Below are 17,740 nucleotides of genomic sequence, written 5' to 3'. Positions count from 1 at the left end.
CAGTAGTGTGAGAACAGTAACAGGGCTTTGGCTCAAAGGAAGAAACATATTTCTCCAGTGAATCTGTCTTTACATCGTGAAAGCGACGGTGAGGCAGAAGTGCTCGTGTATGATGGGAGGTTTGTTTTTTGTTGTGAGCTAACCAAACTAAAACACAACTTTCTTTTTTCCCAGAATGAGATCTTTGCGTCTCGTCACCAGGATGTGAACAGTGTGGCCTGTATTGAAGACAAATGCTACGTCCTAACATTGGCACAGTATTGCCGGTAAGATGAAAGCAATTTCTTTTTTAAATTTTTGGCCTTAGCATATTTCTTTAGTAAATTTCTTGCATGAAACATACTGCTTTTAAAGGATTACATGGTCCTGCTGAGAACAGTCTACAGTGCTGGTTTTTGAAGCTTTTGCAAATACCCACTGGATTAACTAAAAAAAAAAAACACAGGATGTCTAACATAAGAAGCAGCCAGGTTTTCTCCGTTCTCAGACAGTTTGAAGGTGATTGAGTTTGATCTCCTGTATTTGTGCTTTGTTCAGATTTTGTGCCTTGGTAAAACGCCGTAGGGATGGTGTACGCGACAGTGCCGCCTCCCTTGTGGTGCCACCCGTTGTTGGCAACGCCATGCCCACCCACCACTGTGTGCCCGATGACGTCGACCCAGAGCTGGTGTTTTTCTGTCGACACGTCTATGACTTCCGCTATGGACGCCTCCTCAAGAACCTGCAGTAGCATCTGATGGGGCATGACACACAATGCTATGGGACGTATAGATAATGTTACTCTGGTTTCATCCTCCGCAACTTTAATTAGCTACGTACCTACCCGCTGCCTGAGTGAGAGGAACTGGAAGTTTATGTTGAAGGATTGAGAGATGAGCTTATTTTGTTTCGAAATCTCTTGTTCATACTTACATGTCACACATTTATTTAGTAGGTGTAATGGTCTGTCATATTGTATAAGAGTTAATATGGCAGTATAAATGGTCTTTTTCATACATGGCTCTCTGGTGCCATAGCAGCTGTGTGAAGAACCTGGAACGTACTCTGCTGTAGAAAACGCTACTGTAGCTCTTAGAAATGTGACATTTGATAGATATGAAGAGAAGTTGATGTGAATTACTGTCTGCCTGACAGATATCAGCCATAACTAAAAAGAAAATTTGAGGCATATCGTCACCATGAGAAGAGACGAGGAACAGAGGTTTCTGGGTGGCTGAAGAGTCATTAGATTGCTCTGTAATTTGCAGTTGCTTGATGTCCATACATGAATGTAGAAACGTGCAGTTTTCTACAAGGCCCTGCATAAAGAAATCTTACAGAAAAACTCTAGTGTGAACATCTGTGTTCAAGATGTTATGGGAAACATGCTTTTTGCTTTCTTGTCGAAAGTTAGAAGATGGATACCACTCTTATGTCTGTACGGTAAATATGAGGCTTCTGCCAGCCAGCGGTTGGTATAAAGACTGGAAACAAGGGGAAAGGGTTTCCCTAAGCTAGCTGTTTTCCCTGGCTGTGGACAGAGCCAGGCTAGATATTTCTCCCTGTTTCCAATTTGTGTGCTTAGCTAACTGACTGCTGGCTCCAGCTCCATATGTACCAGATAGAAATGAGAGGTATCATTATCCTCATCTAAATCTTGGCAAGAAAGAAAATTAGCGTGGTTTCTAATGTTTAAGTGGTTCTATGATTTAACATTTACATCTTAATTTGATTGTGATTGACCTGTAGGTCTAGGTCGTAAACTCAGCTGCGAGGAACGTTCCTGATCAGAAGGTTTGATGAAAGAAATTCAACTTTATTACCGCTGATTAAGTACATGGACAGCAAACAGTGTGGACATCTTTTGGCCACATCTCTTTTGAGTTTCTGAGATAATTATAGGTTTTATGTTATGTCTGTAACTCTGAAATTCACCTCTTACAATTTAGTACTGGCCTGCACTCTACAAAGAAAGCACAGTTCAGTTTATTTGATTTTGCAGTGTGAAGATGTCCATTGAGCCGAGACTGAGGGGATTTTTGTTATGCCAATGCTTAGGAATATTTTACTTTCTCAAAGCTGTTTACCAGAGGTGTGATTTGACATCCGGTGTCAGCTAACTGTATATTTGCATTTATATATCTGGATGAGTGTCTGTTCATGGCAGATGGCATCAGTTAGTCACCTATATTCTTGTTTGTTCACCGAAGAGATGGTGAGTAATGTATTCAGTGTAGCATTTAGATCTGTGATGATGATTCATTCCTATGTTTGAGAGAAGATGTGTATTTATTTCTGTACTGAGAAAATATAATTTATTTTCAAAAGATAATTTTAAAGAATAGAGTTTTAGATGAGTGGCTTTCATTCCTAATTAGAAAGGAAGTTGAAGTTGTCTCTCCTTCTTAGCTGCACTGTCTAAGATGAAAGGGGTGTGAGTCATTTGCAATAGTATTTCTGTGACTGATTGAGCTTGCTTGCCCAATACAAACCTATTAAATGTTGTGTTGAGATGTTGATGTCCTCCAGGCAGATTTGAGGACACATTTAGAGTATTTGGAAGGATCTCAGATACCGTGTGAAGGACACCTGCTAACATGTGACCAGAGATGCTTAACCTGCAGGACCAAAACGTACCTTGGCCTCTCCCAGCTTCCTGTTATTATCCTTTCACTTCTCCGCGGATGATAAAGCTTTGCCTCTTCACCTTTAAATGCCGAATGCTAAAATGATTTAAACTTACCTTGCCATTAGCCTGTGCCCTTGATCTTGCTGCCTTAGAGAACATTCCCAGCCTTTCATTTAGAAATGTGTACCGATATCAGCCTGGAGTAATGAAGCTTTTTAGTGTGCTGATCTTGATTCCTAGATGCTTGAGAGGCAAAACTGATCCTCAAAACTTTTATTTTGACAAAAGTCTGCCCAAGTTTGATTCAAATTTAAAGTGATCTTTCGAACACTTAACATTTTGGGAAATACATTTATTTATGTTCCTGTTGAGAGTTAAATGAGTAGATCGATCCCACTCTTATACCTGTATGTTAAATAAGAAGCTACAGCTAGCACCTGATTAGCCTATCTTAGCATAAAGACTGCAGGGGGAGACCTGGCTCTGTCAGAAAAAGTAACAAAATCCACCTACAAAGTGGACGTAGAGCTCACTTGTTGATATCTTGTCAAAATGTTGTAATGGAAGCATAAAAACGACACATTGCTGATAGCTTTTTTTCCGTGCTTCCAATCTTTATGCCATGTTAAACTAACATCTGCTTGCTGTATAGCATACAGATATGAGTGTGGTATTGATTTAAACTCACAACAAGAAAGAATTTACAAAAATATTGAGCCATTGCTTTAAGTTTGTAGTTTAATACTTTTCTAAACCCCTTCTTCATCATAATCCACCTCTCAACCATCCATCTGTATGCTCATTATGTTTCAAACTATCACATTTTGCCAAAATACAGCTAAAGACAGCTTCCTGCTGAGCTGAAAGGAGATAGCACAGCATGCAGTCGGTGTACATATTTTGGTGAAATGATGAAAACTGACAGTGACGAAATTGATTAGGCTGCAGGAGTATTTGAGACTGCTTTGAAACTTCATGACTATGTCACCATTTGATTTCCGTATTACAAGCACATACTCACCATATGCCAAAAGATAGATTTTGGGTGGGGTATCGCTTCAAAATGCCCACATCCTGCCTACTTCTGCTTTACTCCCTGTACAAAGGTTAATTTACAAAAATATAATTTACTGTATTGTTATTAACTCATGGTTATCAGTTATCAAAACTATAGCAAACTTTCTCCATTAACTGAAACATTTTATTGAATATTGATGGATGGTGGATGTACAGCAGCCCACACAGCACAATACAACTGCAGAATTGGGTAAACTACATTTGGTTTGATTTGGTTCTGCAATTTAAAATCCCCCTGGGTGTTCTGGATCAGAGTTAGAAACCACACAGAACATATTATGGCCTTAGGAATCACTCAGCAAACTAATTATGTTTAATCAAGATGTGTGATACTTATGTCTTAATTGGTCCTCTGTGCCTGTTCCCATTAACCCGTATGTATATTCCAAGCGTTTTCCATGAAGAGAGAGAGATGAGCAGTTACTGTTGTTTTTACCCACCTTCCAAATGCCTTTCATTTTTGTCAGATGACGCTGGTCTGATCTTGCATCACCACAAAGAAATGTTTGCACCAAAAAGAGAGTGAGAGAGGAGAAGGTATTGCAACATTAATTTAATTTAATCCCCATGTGTACAAAAATTTAGACTTTGGTTCTTCTGATGTGAATTTATGTTCTTATTCTTTGCATGGCGTTTTGGAAATATCTTGGATATATTAATCACAGCACAGATTATTTGTATGGTTTCAAATGGACCTCTGTAATATAAGAAAAATATTTAATTGTAATAAATAATATATGAGTTTGAACATGTGTTTGAGAGATGTTTTTATTTCTTATGTCTCATTGTTAAATACTCTTGAGAGAGTAGGTTGAGAGCTGTAATAATAGTTGTTGCCCACATGGTGGCTCACTCAGCCAATATTTTTATATCTTACTACTTTTTATCAAACGCCACAGTGATCAGGGCAGTAAGATTTTAAAGGGTTTAGAAGAATGATATTAATATTTATGTGTCAAATATTGTATGAAACAGACTAATGCTCCACTGAGACGGTTTATGCAGGACGAGAAAGACTGTCGATATTAATTGACTACAGGCTTGCAGAATATTTGACGCAGCAAGCTGTATCCACTTTACAAGCTTAATAAGGTTTGTCAAGCTCCTGTGTAATCATGATTGAATCTATTCAACTAATCAATTCTCACAACATCTAGTTCTCGACTCTCCCTCAGTCAACCACATGTTTATTGTCTGTTTGTTTCTTTATGGATATTTTAATTAGAGATGCATGTAGATTCCTGCACTGACTGTGACTCCTTTTTGTTGCCTCTGTTTTAGAAAGTTGAACGATGTCAGCAGGAAACTCAAACTTACCTTTCTGTTGCATGAAAAGAGAATTTCAGCAATATAATTGATCTTTATTTGCATTTAAATATACAGAAAAACACAAAGAAAAGAAAGAAAAATTAGCTTCTTTCCCTCTTAAGCCTTTCCCCTTTGTTTCTATGTTTGTAATTCATTCATCTGCTTCCACCTGAAATGATTATGACCCCATTTATCTGTTAAACTGCGTAGATTATGACAGGAAAAACAAGAGTGTGAGCATCCTGAAAGCACCCATGAGGAGACATAAATCATGAAACTCATAATCAGGACCCTGATGAATATGTATGAGGCCTCTGGCACTACTCAATCAGGTTATGAGGTTTTAAATGGCATGAGCAGGTAAATCATTTGCATCTGTAACAGCGAGTGTGTGTGGGTTAAGAGTCTAAAAGTTCAGATGCTTCAATTCACAGATTATTTAGCAGAAGTGTGTTTGCTCATGCTCAGTGAATATGATGTGTGTGTGTGTGTGTGTGTGTGTGTGTGTGTGTGTGTCTGTCTGCTATCTCTTCTGAATTTCCTGGTTCTTTTCTGCATTGACAATCAATAGCCTACAGGACCTACATCTACTTTTAACCAATTATTCCCAACTAGAAGTAGGCTACTTGCATCCTTAAAGGGTACCTCCTGCATTTCTCAGAGGGTATATGGAAAGACTGTAGGCTGGCTCAAGTTATTTAAATGTGTACAGTGCTAATCTTTAGTCCAGATGACAGGACAGTACCCGCTCATGACTTAAATCAGTTAGATGGAACATCTGAACGCCTCATGTTGCCACTGAGAGTGCAGGAAACAAAGCAAGTGAGCAGGGAAGATGACATAGCTTTGTTGAAAGTTGGCTAATGGATAAAATGGTAGCTAAAAGTATGAATAAACAGTCGAAATAGTTAGCTACAAGTAAAGGAGACTCAAACAGTTGACATCTTTACATAATGAATAAACGACTGAAATAGTTAACTGTAACGTTAGCTTAACATTATTTAAATTGTTTTAATTGTTAGCTAAAGTTTTAGATAAACAGTTGAAAATGTTAATGTTAGCTAAAAGAAATGGAAATAGTTCATGTTAGGTTTAAATGTTTAGATAAACAGTTCAAATAGTTAGCTAAGTAATGGATAAAAAGTTGAATTATTTAGTGAAAGGTATTAGATAAACGAAAATGAACAGCGCTTTCAGCTAACTTTTTCAACTTCTAAAAGTAATAAACCGTTGAAATAGCTGAAAGTAAGGAATAAATAGTAATTTATTCAATTAAATAAATGGTCCATTTACTGATACTCAATGTAAGCTTGACCAAACTGACCTAATCAATTCTATGCAAAACATAACACTGAAATGAAGATATTTGGAACATGATCGATGTTGCAGCGGGTACTTGAGCTCCTGATAGAGCTGTGTGGGAAAAACATACAAAAATAAGTTGTGAACCAATTTTGATTAAAGCTGCAAGCAGCGATGAACGGGCACTCGCAGTCCGCTGACGGCGGTGCGTGCAGTGGTCGCATTCAATCAGATGATGGTTGCCATATAAGGCTCACTTCCTGCTTCCAGTAGGTGGAGTATGACATATAGCATGTAGATGTTTTCATGGCGGGACTCTTATTAAAAAAAGTTTGGTGCAGATTGTACAGAAGTACACTGACATTATGACAACTTCCTATTTCATGGCAAAATGTCGAAATTCAACACCAAGCCACGGATTTGATGCACAGTCACAAATAGCAACCTTTTAATCGTAATGGTCTTTAGATTGCACTGATCAAATTAAAAGTTTTTGTCTTTTTTGCCTCAAGGGCTGCGTTTAGGAGGCGCTGTCGAGCCATTTTGCTACACCAATGTGAATTTCAATGGGGCTTTGCAGCAGTCGCTGCTCGAGCCCTAATTGTAGCCCACTTCTATTGATAACAGCCAGTTGTGACCAATCAAATCAGCAACCATGTATCATTGTTTAGACATACACTTAAGAGGAAAACCCGCCTTTTCCCCCAAGGCCTCTTGAACAAAAGATTTTCCCACGTGTCAGAACTGTCTGCAGAGGTGAAGAACAGGCTTCAAATGTGATTTCCTTCTGTCATGTCAGCTAGCTACATGAGTTGTTTCAGTGTTTAAATTACACACCTGCAAGGCTTTCCACAGGCTGACTCATTCCAATTTTGCACCACTCCGCTGTCTTTTGAACCGTTCCTGCCCTCTGTACAGCTGTACACACATAAATGTACTGAAGCCATGGTGGCTTTACCTTTTAGACAGTTTCATATTATTGTGGCAATTGTGGCTTTTCTTATTATAATTCTTAATTTATAAGCATGTTGAATGTTGCTACAACACATTCTGCTTATAAAATTTTTTTAACAGGACGGTGTTTTTGTCTGACTTACATAAGAGGCAGAAGTAATGCTTTCTGGTTTTATTCAGAGAGATCTGTTTTTGCTGAAACTCTTTTGGTCTGTGCAAAATCCTCTCCACATGAAGACACAGAAAATCCATTACATATCTGACATTCAGGATTTTCATGCTCCATCAAAACTCTCACTAATTATTCTGGGTTTTTCATAAACCTCTGCCTACAGTGCACCCTCCAGGTAAAGCTGTGACTCCACGGGAGGTTTTTTTTTTTTAGAGACTTGGAAGTCTAGAGAGAAAAAAAAAAATACACTGCAATAGCAAGTGAAAGCCTGTAAATTGTTTTCTTCATCTCAAAATGCCCTACAAGGTTATTGCAGAATTGCCTTGTTTGATGCTTGCTGTTTTTGTATTGTCAGACAGAGTAGATATTAGAACAACACCATAGTATTATATATACAAACCAGTACTTTATATTGTTTTTCTGCTCATGTTGTTTCATAAATGACAAATGCATAGAATTCAGGGGAACAATCTGAACTGCCTGAGAATGAAAGAGGACCATTATGTCCATTGTATTTATACCCACAGCACACGACTGATACTTATATATCAAGACCACTGACCATTTGCATGAAAAGACTTTGTTAAGCCTGCTTGCATTTGCATTTTCATAAAGGGTGATCACAACACAATCAGACATGAGAATATCAGGATAAATATGAGTAGAAGTATAATTTGCATACAATATATTGCATGTGCACCATCTCATGCTCCTCTTAGCAGAGGTTGCACTTGATATAATATTCAACACGCAGTCTCATCTTATCTTCTGTCGTGAACTTAAATATTCAGACTGTAGCTCACCTGACCTTTCACTGTCTGCACTTGACAATCAGCTCCCAACCGTCAGTTGCTAATACGTATACTTTTACTCTGTAAATTGGTATGAAAAGGAGTTCTGGGTGTCTGAAATAAGCAACCTCTACCTCAAACCTTTGTGTCAGATGCTCTTTTTTTGTTAGATAAAATCTAAGAACTAGACTAGATCAAGAAAATTAGCCATTTAGAAAGTTTAAAATTAGACCCATTAGGTGGCCTTTGCTTTTGAAAAAGGACTCCATTCACTCTATAACTTTTTATGGAATAAAGTAACACCTGTGCTTACATGTATGATGCCTTTTGCAGAATCTGAGTAATCTTTGCTATATTCTGAGATGATTGCAAAAGTAATGGATAAATGGTTGAAATTTGTTAGCTAAAGCCATTAATATTAGCTAACAGACACACTCAAACATTATTGTGGTTTCTGGAGAACCGGTATCTCATCATCGTGATCATAAAGGCGAACAGAAGGTTTCTAAAGATCTTTCAAAATAAGACTTCTTTTTAATGGTTGTTAGCTTTCATTAGAGATAATAATCACATAAAATCAATTTAGGCGATGAGTAACACTTGATTTCAACCTAAGTTTTAATTTTTATATATATGTGTATATAGCATATCCACTGAATATAATCCAGTTTTAGCTCCAATACTTCCATACTTCCTACTCCATACTTCCATACTCTTTCACTTGTTACAAGTTGACAGCTCTGACCCAGCGTGGCTGGGGTCATGACAGCATCAGGATTTACAATCGAGGTGCAGAGAAACCCCTCAAAGGTGCATGCATTACTCACCAGACTGCTCATTTTTACTGTTTGTTTTCAGGTAAAAGTGACTCATCTTTCACTAGAGCTGCTCTGAGCTGGTGCTAAAACACAATCAGTAGTACTAGGGATTCAAGTAGTTAAACCAACATTCATCATACATTTTTTATTAGTGTGACAGTTACAGGAAAAAAAAAAGACACGCAGTATCTTGCAGTAATATTATACATATGTTAAACATTTGTATACAGTAGGTAATTTGAAACATGCTGCCAGCTATCAACTGATTTAAAAAATTTAACTGGCTATGTGTTTTATTGTCGTATTTTGCTGTGTTTTCACATTCATATCTAACACAAGTTAATGGTCATCATTTGCATTTAGTAAGCACGGTCATAAAGTTTCTGTTTTTTATTTCTCTATACATTTTCTCTCAGGTTTATTCACTCTTTACTGTTTCACACATGCTAATAACCAGCACAGATTTTTCCTCTCACCATCTAAAAGTTGACATTTAAACGCTCTGCAGATTTTATACTGTGGTGCGTCAAATGTCACAGCTGCAGCAGAAAGTGTGAAACGCATTCATTGACTCAAGGCTAAAGTGAATGACAGAAATACATTATTCATTCATTATCACAGAAACTCTTCATGTTCCTATTTTATCCCCACAAAAACAAATGAATGGGGTGGAAAAGATGATTTATATAAACCTTGTTTACTGAGTGACATTCAACAAAGTAGATTTAATATTATACATGTAATGCACTTATATAATTATCCTAATACACTATCAGTTAAAGTGGACAGGAATGGCAAATAAACATTTAGATCATTAGAAATTCCCAATAATATGAATATGTACAACAATTAGATGGAAAAACTACAAGATTAGAGCAAGATCACTGTCTAAAATATATTTTTAAGCTCACAATAGCATATTTTTAGTGCTAAATAGACTTTCAGTATATAAATGTTCATACATTTTTGAAGAATATAAATCATTACGTACACATGCAGAGATTTTCATCCGACTGAGCTGAAGAAAACACCAATGGATAAATTTTTTGTGGCTGTTCAATTGAAACAACAATTTAAGCATAGTTGTCCTGAGGACCACTGTTATTTACAACAGCCCCTGGTAAATCTGCCAGGATGGTGGAGGTGAACAGGCGTGGCACTCTGTGTGACATTGTCAGGATGCTTGACCCTTGACCCCTATCCTTTCCTTTTCTTCTTCTCCGAGACAGGAAGTGGTGACACAGGCAGGAGAGGAACTTGTCGTGCAATGAGGCGTAAATAAAAGGGTTATAGCAGGCGGAGCTCATGGCGAACAGGTGACTCGACACCTGGATGATGTTCACGTAATCCTTCCCTAAGATGGAGAAGTCTGTGTCCAGGTCACAGATTAGATTCACCACCTGTAAAGTTAAACTGTGTTATCCAAAGCTTTCATCCAAGGAAAATACCATTTAATTCAATAATTTAATTCCTTTTCCAGAAGAGTTAACATTTAGCTTGTGGTTCACTTTGCCTATTTTACAGAAACATGTGTTTCTGTGGCTTTTGTGGCCTTTTAATGAGCTTTTAACAAGGAAGTAACATCACTGAGATGATAATGGTGCTTTCACCAGTGAGCAGCTCCACTGCTAAAAGCTACCAGATTAGTCAGTGACAAGAGTGATTCAGTGTGGTCATTTCAGTCTGAAGATGTTTTGCTCTATATCTGTATGGTAAATATAAAAACTACAGTCAGCAGCCATTAGCTTAGCTTAGCACAAAGACTGGAAACAGGGTAAAACAGCTATCTTGGCTCTGTCCAAAGCTAGAACGTCTAAAGCTCACTAACCCACATGTACCTGTAAGGGGAGCCACGAGAAGGCAAAACAGAGGACGGACACCAGCAGCAGGCAAAAGGTCTTCCTCCTCCGTCTGCCCCATGCAGCCCTTGCAGATCTCAACTCAGGACACGCCGTCAAGCCCGACGTGGTCCTCTGCTTCAGCTGATAGGATATAGCACAGTAGGAAATGGAGACAGCAGCCAGTGGGAGAAAGTAGGAGAAGAAGAGAATGAAACAGGAGTAGATGAGGCGGCCTCGCTCCTGGCCATCCCAGAACTCCTCACACACAGCCATCTGCAGCCCTGCCGCCCGCAAGTCCAGGTAAACAGTGTGTAGGGCTGTAGGTGTGGATAAAGCCAGAGAGGACAGCCAGATCAGGGCCACCAGACCACAGCAGAACTGGCACCCTGCTCTTTTGCGGATGGGATAGGCCACAACCACGTAACGATCCACTGCAATGGCCATGAGGGACAGGACTGCTGCGTAGACGGCTGCAGACTGCATGACAGTAACAAAATGACACATGTGGGGACCAAATACCCATCCACGCTGGTCAAAAGCGTAGGATGCAGTCAAAGGGACGCAGAAGATGCACATGACCAAGTCAACGAGCGCCAGGTTGCTGATGAGGAAGTTTGTGGTGTTGTGTCTTTTCTTGTTGTGCCAAATGAGAAAGAGCAAGAGGAGGTTGCCGGAGCAGGCAACCAGGACCACGGCCGAGTAGAGAGGGATGAAGACGAGCTTCAGGTCGTACAGGAGGTCCAGGCCAGAAAAGGAAGGGGCCAAGAATGGGGAGGTCAATAAGAGGGGGTGAGAGGAGTTGCAGCAGGACAAAGTGTCAGACATGGATGGAGATGAAGAAGAGGCTGGAGTAGAAGAGTCCCCCCCGGATCGGTTCAATGACTTCTCCCAGTCCATAGCTGCAGAGGCCAGAATGAATAACAAAGCATTTATAATGAGACTATTTCATAACTTATTGAACAACATTTTGATTCAACATAAAGTGATATTAACATCATGATGAGATATAGAGATTGAAGAGATGAGTCACCTTTAGACAGACTAATTAGTGACCATCTTCAAAACTCTCAGCCAATCAATATGATAAGAAAAAGTCCCCCTCAACGATAATACATCCTTTTACTTTCATCTGTCTCATCTCTTCCTCCTCTCCTCTTCACATTACACTTCTCAGCCTTTATTCCTCCCTCCCTCTCCAAATCCTTTCCATCTCACTCTTTGACTCATTTTCATAACCAGCCAGCGATCATCTGTCCAGTCCATGTGAGCTTGTTTTCAGCCCTTCTTTTCTTCTTAGCTCTTTCCATATACAGCAGAAATAATATTTTTAGAGTCTGATTCTCAAGAATCTCATCCTGACCATCTGCCGAAACACCTGTACATGTAGACTGAGGTCAATCATCCCGTTATTGCTAAGCAATAGGAAATACTCATCGCCTGGCACCGTACAATCACATGTTAAGCCAGAGTGTGAAAATGGGCTTGAATGCTGATTTATTACACATTTTGCACAGAGGCTTGGAGCGATTTCTGTTTCTCAAGACGGTGGCTTAAAGATTTGGTTCATTAACAAAAACCACATGACAGCAATAACGAGGAACAAAGTGCTTCAGGGGCTTTTCTATTTCTATTTATCCATCTATTTATCTATTTAAATTTGCAGGATAAGATGAGGATAAATAACATCTGTCTGGATGGCATCTTTTTTTTTTTGTGGCATTTTTTGTATTATCATTTTGTCAGTTCCAGACATAAAAAAAAAACAATGAATCACATTGTATCTACATAGCAACAACAGTCAGTATCTATACAAAACAAGTCAAACATAGTCAAATTCTCTTTTAAAGGAAAGCTTCATTATTACATCTGTAAAGGAAAAACATGCATGAATAAGTGCTTATTAATGACCTACTTAAGCTGAGCAAGACCTCCTGACCACAGCATTTATCAAAATGTTACTGTATTTCTCTTATTAAATTATCAGAATTTTCCAAGGAATATTAGTTAAATTTTGCTTTTCTCATGCTGAATCAGCTCATTGCCTAATTGAGCTGAATTTATCAGTGAGAAATCCATCTGCAGATAATTCACATACAGCAATTTGCCTTTTTATAACTCTTAAGCAGCATGTTTTAAGCCCCAAAACATACAACCGTATAATTAAAGAATTTCTTCCCAAAGAAATAATCTTATACAAATTTGATAGTTACAGGAGGGCATTTTCAAAAAGTAGAAATTAAAAGAAATAATACCTCTGAAAGATGTCAGTCAGACATTTCTGAAATGTCTTGAACAATCCAGCGCAACTGTATGCGTCTTCTGTCTGTTGGGAGTCCCACTGTTGTGCAGCTTTACCTCTTCACTGCAGCCCGCTCTGCTTCAGAATAAAGAGGTGTGCTCTTTCTCTTTCTCACACAGCATACACTATGTGTTCATGTGAGTGAGTCACATCCAGTGTGGGAAAAAAGAAGCTTGTCTGTCATCTCAATCACCCCCAACGAACAATCATTTTAGTCTCCTATGATATTCCCCCTGGGAACTATAGTGCCTCTCTGGTAATAAATTGTGAATTTATAACGACCTTGCCCTCTTTATTGTATTTTTATCTGCCATGGAATCACAATAATTTTCCTTTTGGGACTTTAAATGTGTCTGTGGTTTTAAATAATCAATATATAGCGTCCCAGACACAATTTTTTTATAATTCTATAATATTTTACATGATATTATATACATGATATTGTTTAATTTTTTATATATTGTCAATCATAATGTCTGACATTTTCTGACTTACTAATTGTACATGAAGGAGAAAAAAAAAATCACAAATCATTATCTGGAATAGTCTGTGCCACCACCTTCCCTGAATCATTTTTAATGCCGGATGTCAAATTTCCAGCTGTGTGGTTCTTAATAACAAGGACACTTTCCTGTAAAACACCCAGAAACCAACATCAGGGAAAAGACCAAAAATTGAACAATTAAATGAAAAAACATGATCTCTCTCTAGCAGTACACATCTTAAATATTCATAAAACTAAAACTAATTTAAAAATTGTAAACTGTCTTGGTATCAAAAGACCAGTGTTGACCGTGTGATTCATCAAGAGGGTAATCCAGGACGAAACTCATTAGCATAGGACTACTTGAAGGGAACGGAGGGCTGATTGTGAAGATAATGAAGATGTCCATGACTTGGAGGACATAGAAAATATTAAGGATTCGTAAAGCAGTTTTATCATTATTTTGTCATTACTTTTATACACATTTGGAATCTCAATAAGCTTTTGTGTTCAAATTTAAGGTTTGTGACAAATAACGGTAATAAGTGTAGCTCTGTTCTATGTGCATGAAGCATGAAGGGGCTTACAGTTTACATTTCTTTTCGCAACACTGTGTTGAAAATGATTAAAATTACCTTGATTCTTTGAAATGTTTCAGTCAGTCAGTTTAATGGATCTCTTAACAAATAGAAAGTTCCTCTCTTTCCAAGGTCCAAACAAAGCCATTTCAGTTAAATCGCCTCACTCAACACAACAATGACAACAAATGCACAGCTGGTCCACTGAGTTTAAAGCTAATACTGGGAATGTGTTGCAATGGATATGCATACTACATGCATACTGTCAGGCTTTGTGAAAGCATGGCAAACTGACCAAACTTCATCAAACAAGGACTAATTGAACATGTCGAATCTGACCAGCCATCTCCAAACAAGGACAGACATTCATGGCACACCATCTGTATTTGTTGGAGGCTGTTTGATTCGTGGGCCATGGCCTTATACAGTTGAGGGGCACGGGACAGCCACGGTGAATCGGCCTGGCTCTACTCCTTCCTTTGCACCATGCCAATGGAGTGTGCCACATGCACTGTGGAGCAGACAGCAACCTCATGTGTGTCCATCCACTTCACAAATACAGGTGGGCCATCACGTGGCCCCCTGAAGGTGCCTCTGTGATGTGTGACGGGCTTGAAGCCCCATTTGGTTGGTTTCCCTTGTATCTACTGCCTGAACCTTGTCTGGGATTGTCTTGCAACCATCTACTCCCTGATACAGATATTTTGTCCTTGGTAAAAATGGGTCTTGCAGCTATCTTTAATACTATCACAGAGGCGTAAAAGGCGGTCATGATCCCGTGTACACTTGTCTCAACTTGTCATCGAAGTGGCAGGAAATCTAACAGAGAAGACTATCCCTTGTCTTCAGTACCTGCAGATGTCTCCCAGTTTCTGGAGCGCTGCGTAGAAGCCAAACTTCAACATTTGAGGAAATTGCTCTTGGTAATGTCAACCCAGGGATATCTTGGTTCTTAAAAGATGTTTTTCTCTGCCTGTTTGTTGGTGTTTACACACGGTTTTGACTGTGGCTTCAGTAAAAACCAGCTTGAAAATTAGCAGTTTTATCTGTGCCACTCACACCATCAATATTGTTGTTCAAAGATTCAACCTGTTTCCATAATCAGTTTTTCATTATTGTAACTTCGTGAAAGGGAATCAGTTCTTGTAAACTCATTTACAGTACAGTTATGATAAATAAAATGTATGATTGTGGAAACTCTGAATCTAAATCAATAGCTATATAGATTAAATATTAATTATTGGGGGTTATTTTAGGTCGATACTATAATATAATCCAAAATTCTCCATCCTTTAATGTTGGATTGAAGGCAGATTGGACACAACAGTGACTTGTCTCTATCAAAATGGTATTACAAGACAGGACAGGCCGGGGCTAGCTAGTTAGCAGGCTAACTTCAATATATATCTCTTCAACATAATAGCCTACCTCTTTGACATCAAAACTTTATTTCTTCACATCTTGTTGATCATTTTAGTTAATTCTTACAGCTCCTTTAAATACATTTTCTTTTTCCAGGGATGACATTTCGGGTTAAATGGTTACTGAAGCTCATTTTCTCAAGGGACTTCACAGGTGGGTTTCTGTGTTAACACCTTCCACAGATGGAAATTACATTTTAATTGAGGATGGGTGTCAATCAAATTTTAATTTCCTGCCATTCAGGGTTTCACACTATTATCTGTCATCACAATACATAATTACCACAAAGCAGGGCTTGTTGAGACCTGGACATTTGGCAAGTCACTAACTAAGTCACTGAAATAGTAATAATTGTAATAAGCATCCTCCAAAATAAGTGTAATAAAGTCCACTTTATTATGTCAAGATAAGTGGCAGAATTTGTTCTCCACTTGAAAGAAAACTGAGAACAAACACTGTTTTACTTGCCTGCATTCAATTGATTTCACACTCTCAGTCCTCTGGGTCGTAGAAGATAGACAGCAGGCTAATCAAGAGTATCCCGAAGGTTTCATGTCCAGGACCCCAACAGAAATTGATTCACATTAGAGGATAAAGCCACGGCTGCTGTTATTCAAATGAACACGTTTTAAGATTTTCCCAGGCTGAATTGATTTAATTCAGAATAACACTCTGTTGCCAATTTATTAGATAAATCTAGCTAAAACTAATAATACAACAACACCGCAGGACACATAGCACATTCATACTGTTTCTCAAGCTTTTGGTTGTGAAGTTCTTTATATTTTTATTTTTTATTGACTGTCTCAACACCAAGAATGCTGGGAGAATCTAATCAAATTTTCTATTTTTTTTTTCATTTTTTAAATAGAAAATTGAACTGATAAGCGTTACACATACCTGCTCCCGCATTTCTTTTTAGTGTCAGAGATGAGCCAAAAGCATTACAGTGTCTTTCTTTTTTCAGTTTGAAATGATGGTGTTGAGAAAGCCCATACAGTCACCATTACTCCTGAACTTTGTCTCCATTACTGATGACAGAGGGAACATTTAGGACAACACCATGACTTGCCTGTCAGCTTGTTTCTGGAGATAGTTTGTACTCAGCTGAGAACTGGTGTCTAAGTGTCAACCAGACATCTAAAATATGCTAATATAGATTTTAATATATGTCTTTTAAATTACCCTAAGCCTAATCCTGAAGAGACGTCATTCAGAAGTGATGAGTTGAGAAGATCTTCCCCACTTTTAGAGGTTAGCGTAAAAGTAATAACAATGAAACAGCTGCTATGGTTCCTACAGAACTAAACCTTGCCAATAAAATGGAAATTGCCATACATTATATCCTGCACTAAATATTTTACACGTTTTCACTCAACTGTAATATTCTATATTTATAAGTTTTTGTGTCATATTCAGATTTGTGAGTTTGAGACAGTTTCAAAATAATGTTTTAATTCAGTTGTCTATGTGTAGTGTCGGTCCATCGGAAGGTAAAAGTAAATACAACCTTCAGACCACTGCTTCACATCACAATAACATACCAACTGTTATAGCATAATAACTGTCTGGAAAGTCATCACATCACATATTGAATTATAAGTCAATGCAATAATACCCCATTAAAAGTAAATGTTATGCATTGAATTATACACAAGTAAAAGTATATTATATATATATTATATATAAAGAAAATGATGTTTCCCTTTCAGAAGAAAGTTTCATACAATCAACATGGCAATGTTTGGACAGAGAAGGCCAAGAGATCAAGCCCATATTAAACAGAAATTCTTATATTATTATTGATAAATAGTTTTGTCTTTAAATATGTCACATTATAAATCTGTTTTACAGTTTACAGTGTGGCACTCCCTGTGTGGAATCTACTACAGTTTGTGAATGAATAAAATTTGGTTCTTTGCTGCCATCTAAAAATACTACAGTATCTACAAAGGTAATCCACAAGGGAGAAACCAGACAGACACCCTCTCTTTGTATGTCTATATTTCCCCTAGCCCCTAACCCTAAACCATAACCACAAAATATACATCTTCTAACCTTGTCCCTAAAACACCCGTGTCCTCAC

At 38.0% G+C, this 17,740-nt stretch overlaps 2 protein-coding genes across 3 annotated transcripts in view; one reads left to right on the top strand and one right to left on the bottom strand.

Moving 5' to 3' along the window:
* The window catches only part of bahd1 (bromo adjacent homology domain containing 1), a 29,972-nt gene extending 25,539 nt beyond the window's left edge, over positions 1 to 4,433 (top strand). For both annotated transcript variants that reach the window (XM_051392022.1, XM_051392031.1), the window contains exons 6-7: positions 175 to 266; positions 538 to 4,433. In XM_051392022.1, the coding sequence (XP_051247982.1) occupies positions 175 to 266; positions 538 to 730 (285 nt within the window). In that variant the 3' untranslated portion in view covers positions 731 to 4,433. The remainder of the gene's footprint in view (positions 1 to 174; positions 267 to 537) is intronic.
* A 5,386-nt stretch (positions 4,434 to 9,819) lies between these two features.
* Positions 9,820 to 13,195, bottom strand: prlh2r (prolactin releasing hormone 2 receptor). The gene is made up of 3 exons (XM_051391999.1): positions 13,124 to 13,195; positions 10,869 to 11,770; positions 9,820 to 10,430 (listed from the first exon to the last, which is right to left on the bottom strand). Exons 2-3 carry the CDS (start codon positions 11,766 to 11,768, stop codon positions 10,104 to 10,106), a joined length of 1,227 nt encoding a protein of 408 aa, XP_051247959.1. The 5' UTR covers positions 11,769 to 11,770; positions 13,124 to 13,195; the 3' UTR covers positions 9,820 to 10,103.
* Positions 13,196 to 17,740: the final 4,545 nt, after the last annotated feature.

The sequence above is a fragment of the Dicentrarchus labrax genome, unplaced genomic scaffold (assembly GCF_905237075.1).
Source record: "Dicentrarchus labrax unplaced genomic scaffold, dlabrax2021, whole genome shotgun sequence".
NCBI classification, from domain to species: Eukaryota; Metazoa; Chordata; class Actinopteri; family Moronidae; genus Dicentrarchus; species Dicentrarchus labrax.
Note: the sequence above shows the minus strand (reverse complement) of the source record. Positions and strands in the feature narration are given on the sequence as shown.

Coding starts and splice junctions, on each gene's coding strand:
- prlh2r (XM_051391999.1), bottom strand. CDS start 11,768: ATGGACTGGGAGAAGTCATTGAACCGATCCGGGGGGGACTCTTCTACT. Junction 10,431..10,868: donor TCTCGTGGCTCCCCTTACAG/GTACATGTGGGT, acceptor TTAACTTTACAG/GTGGTGAATCTAATCTGTGA.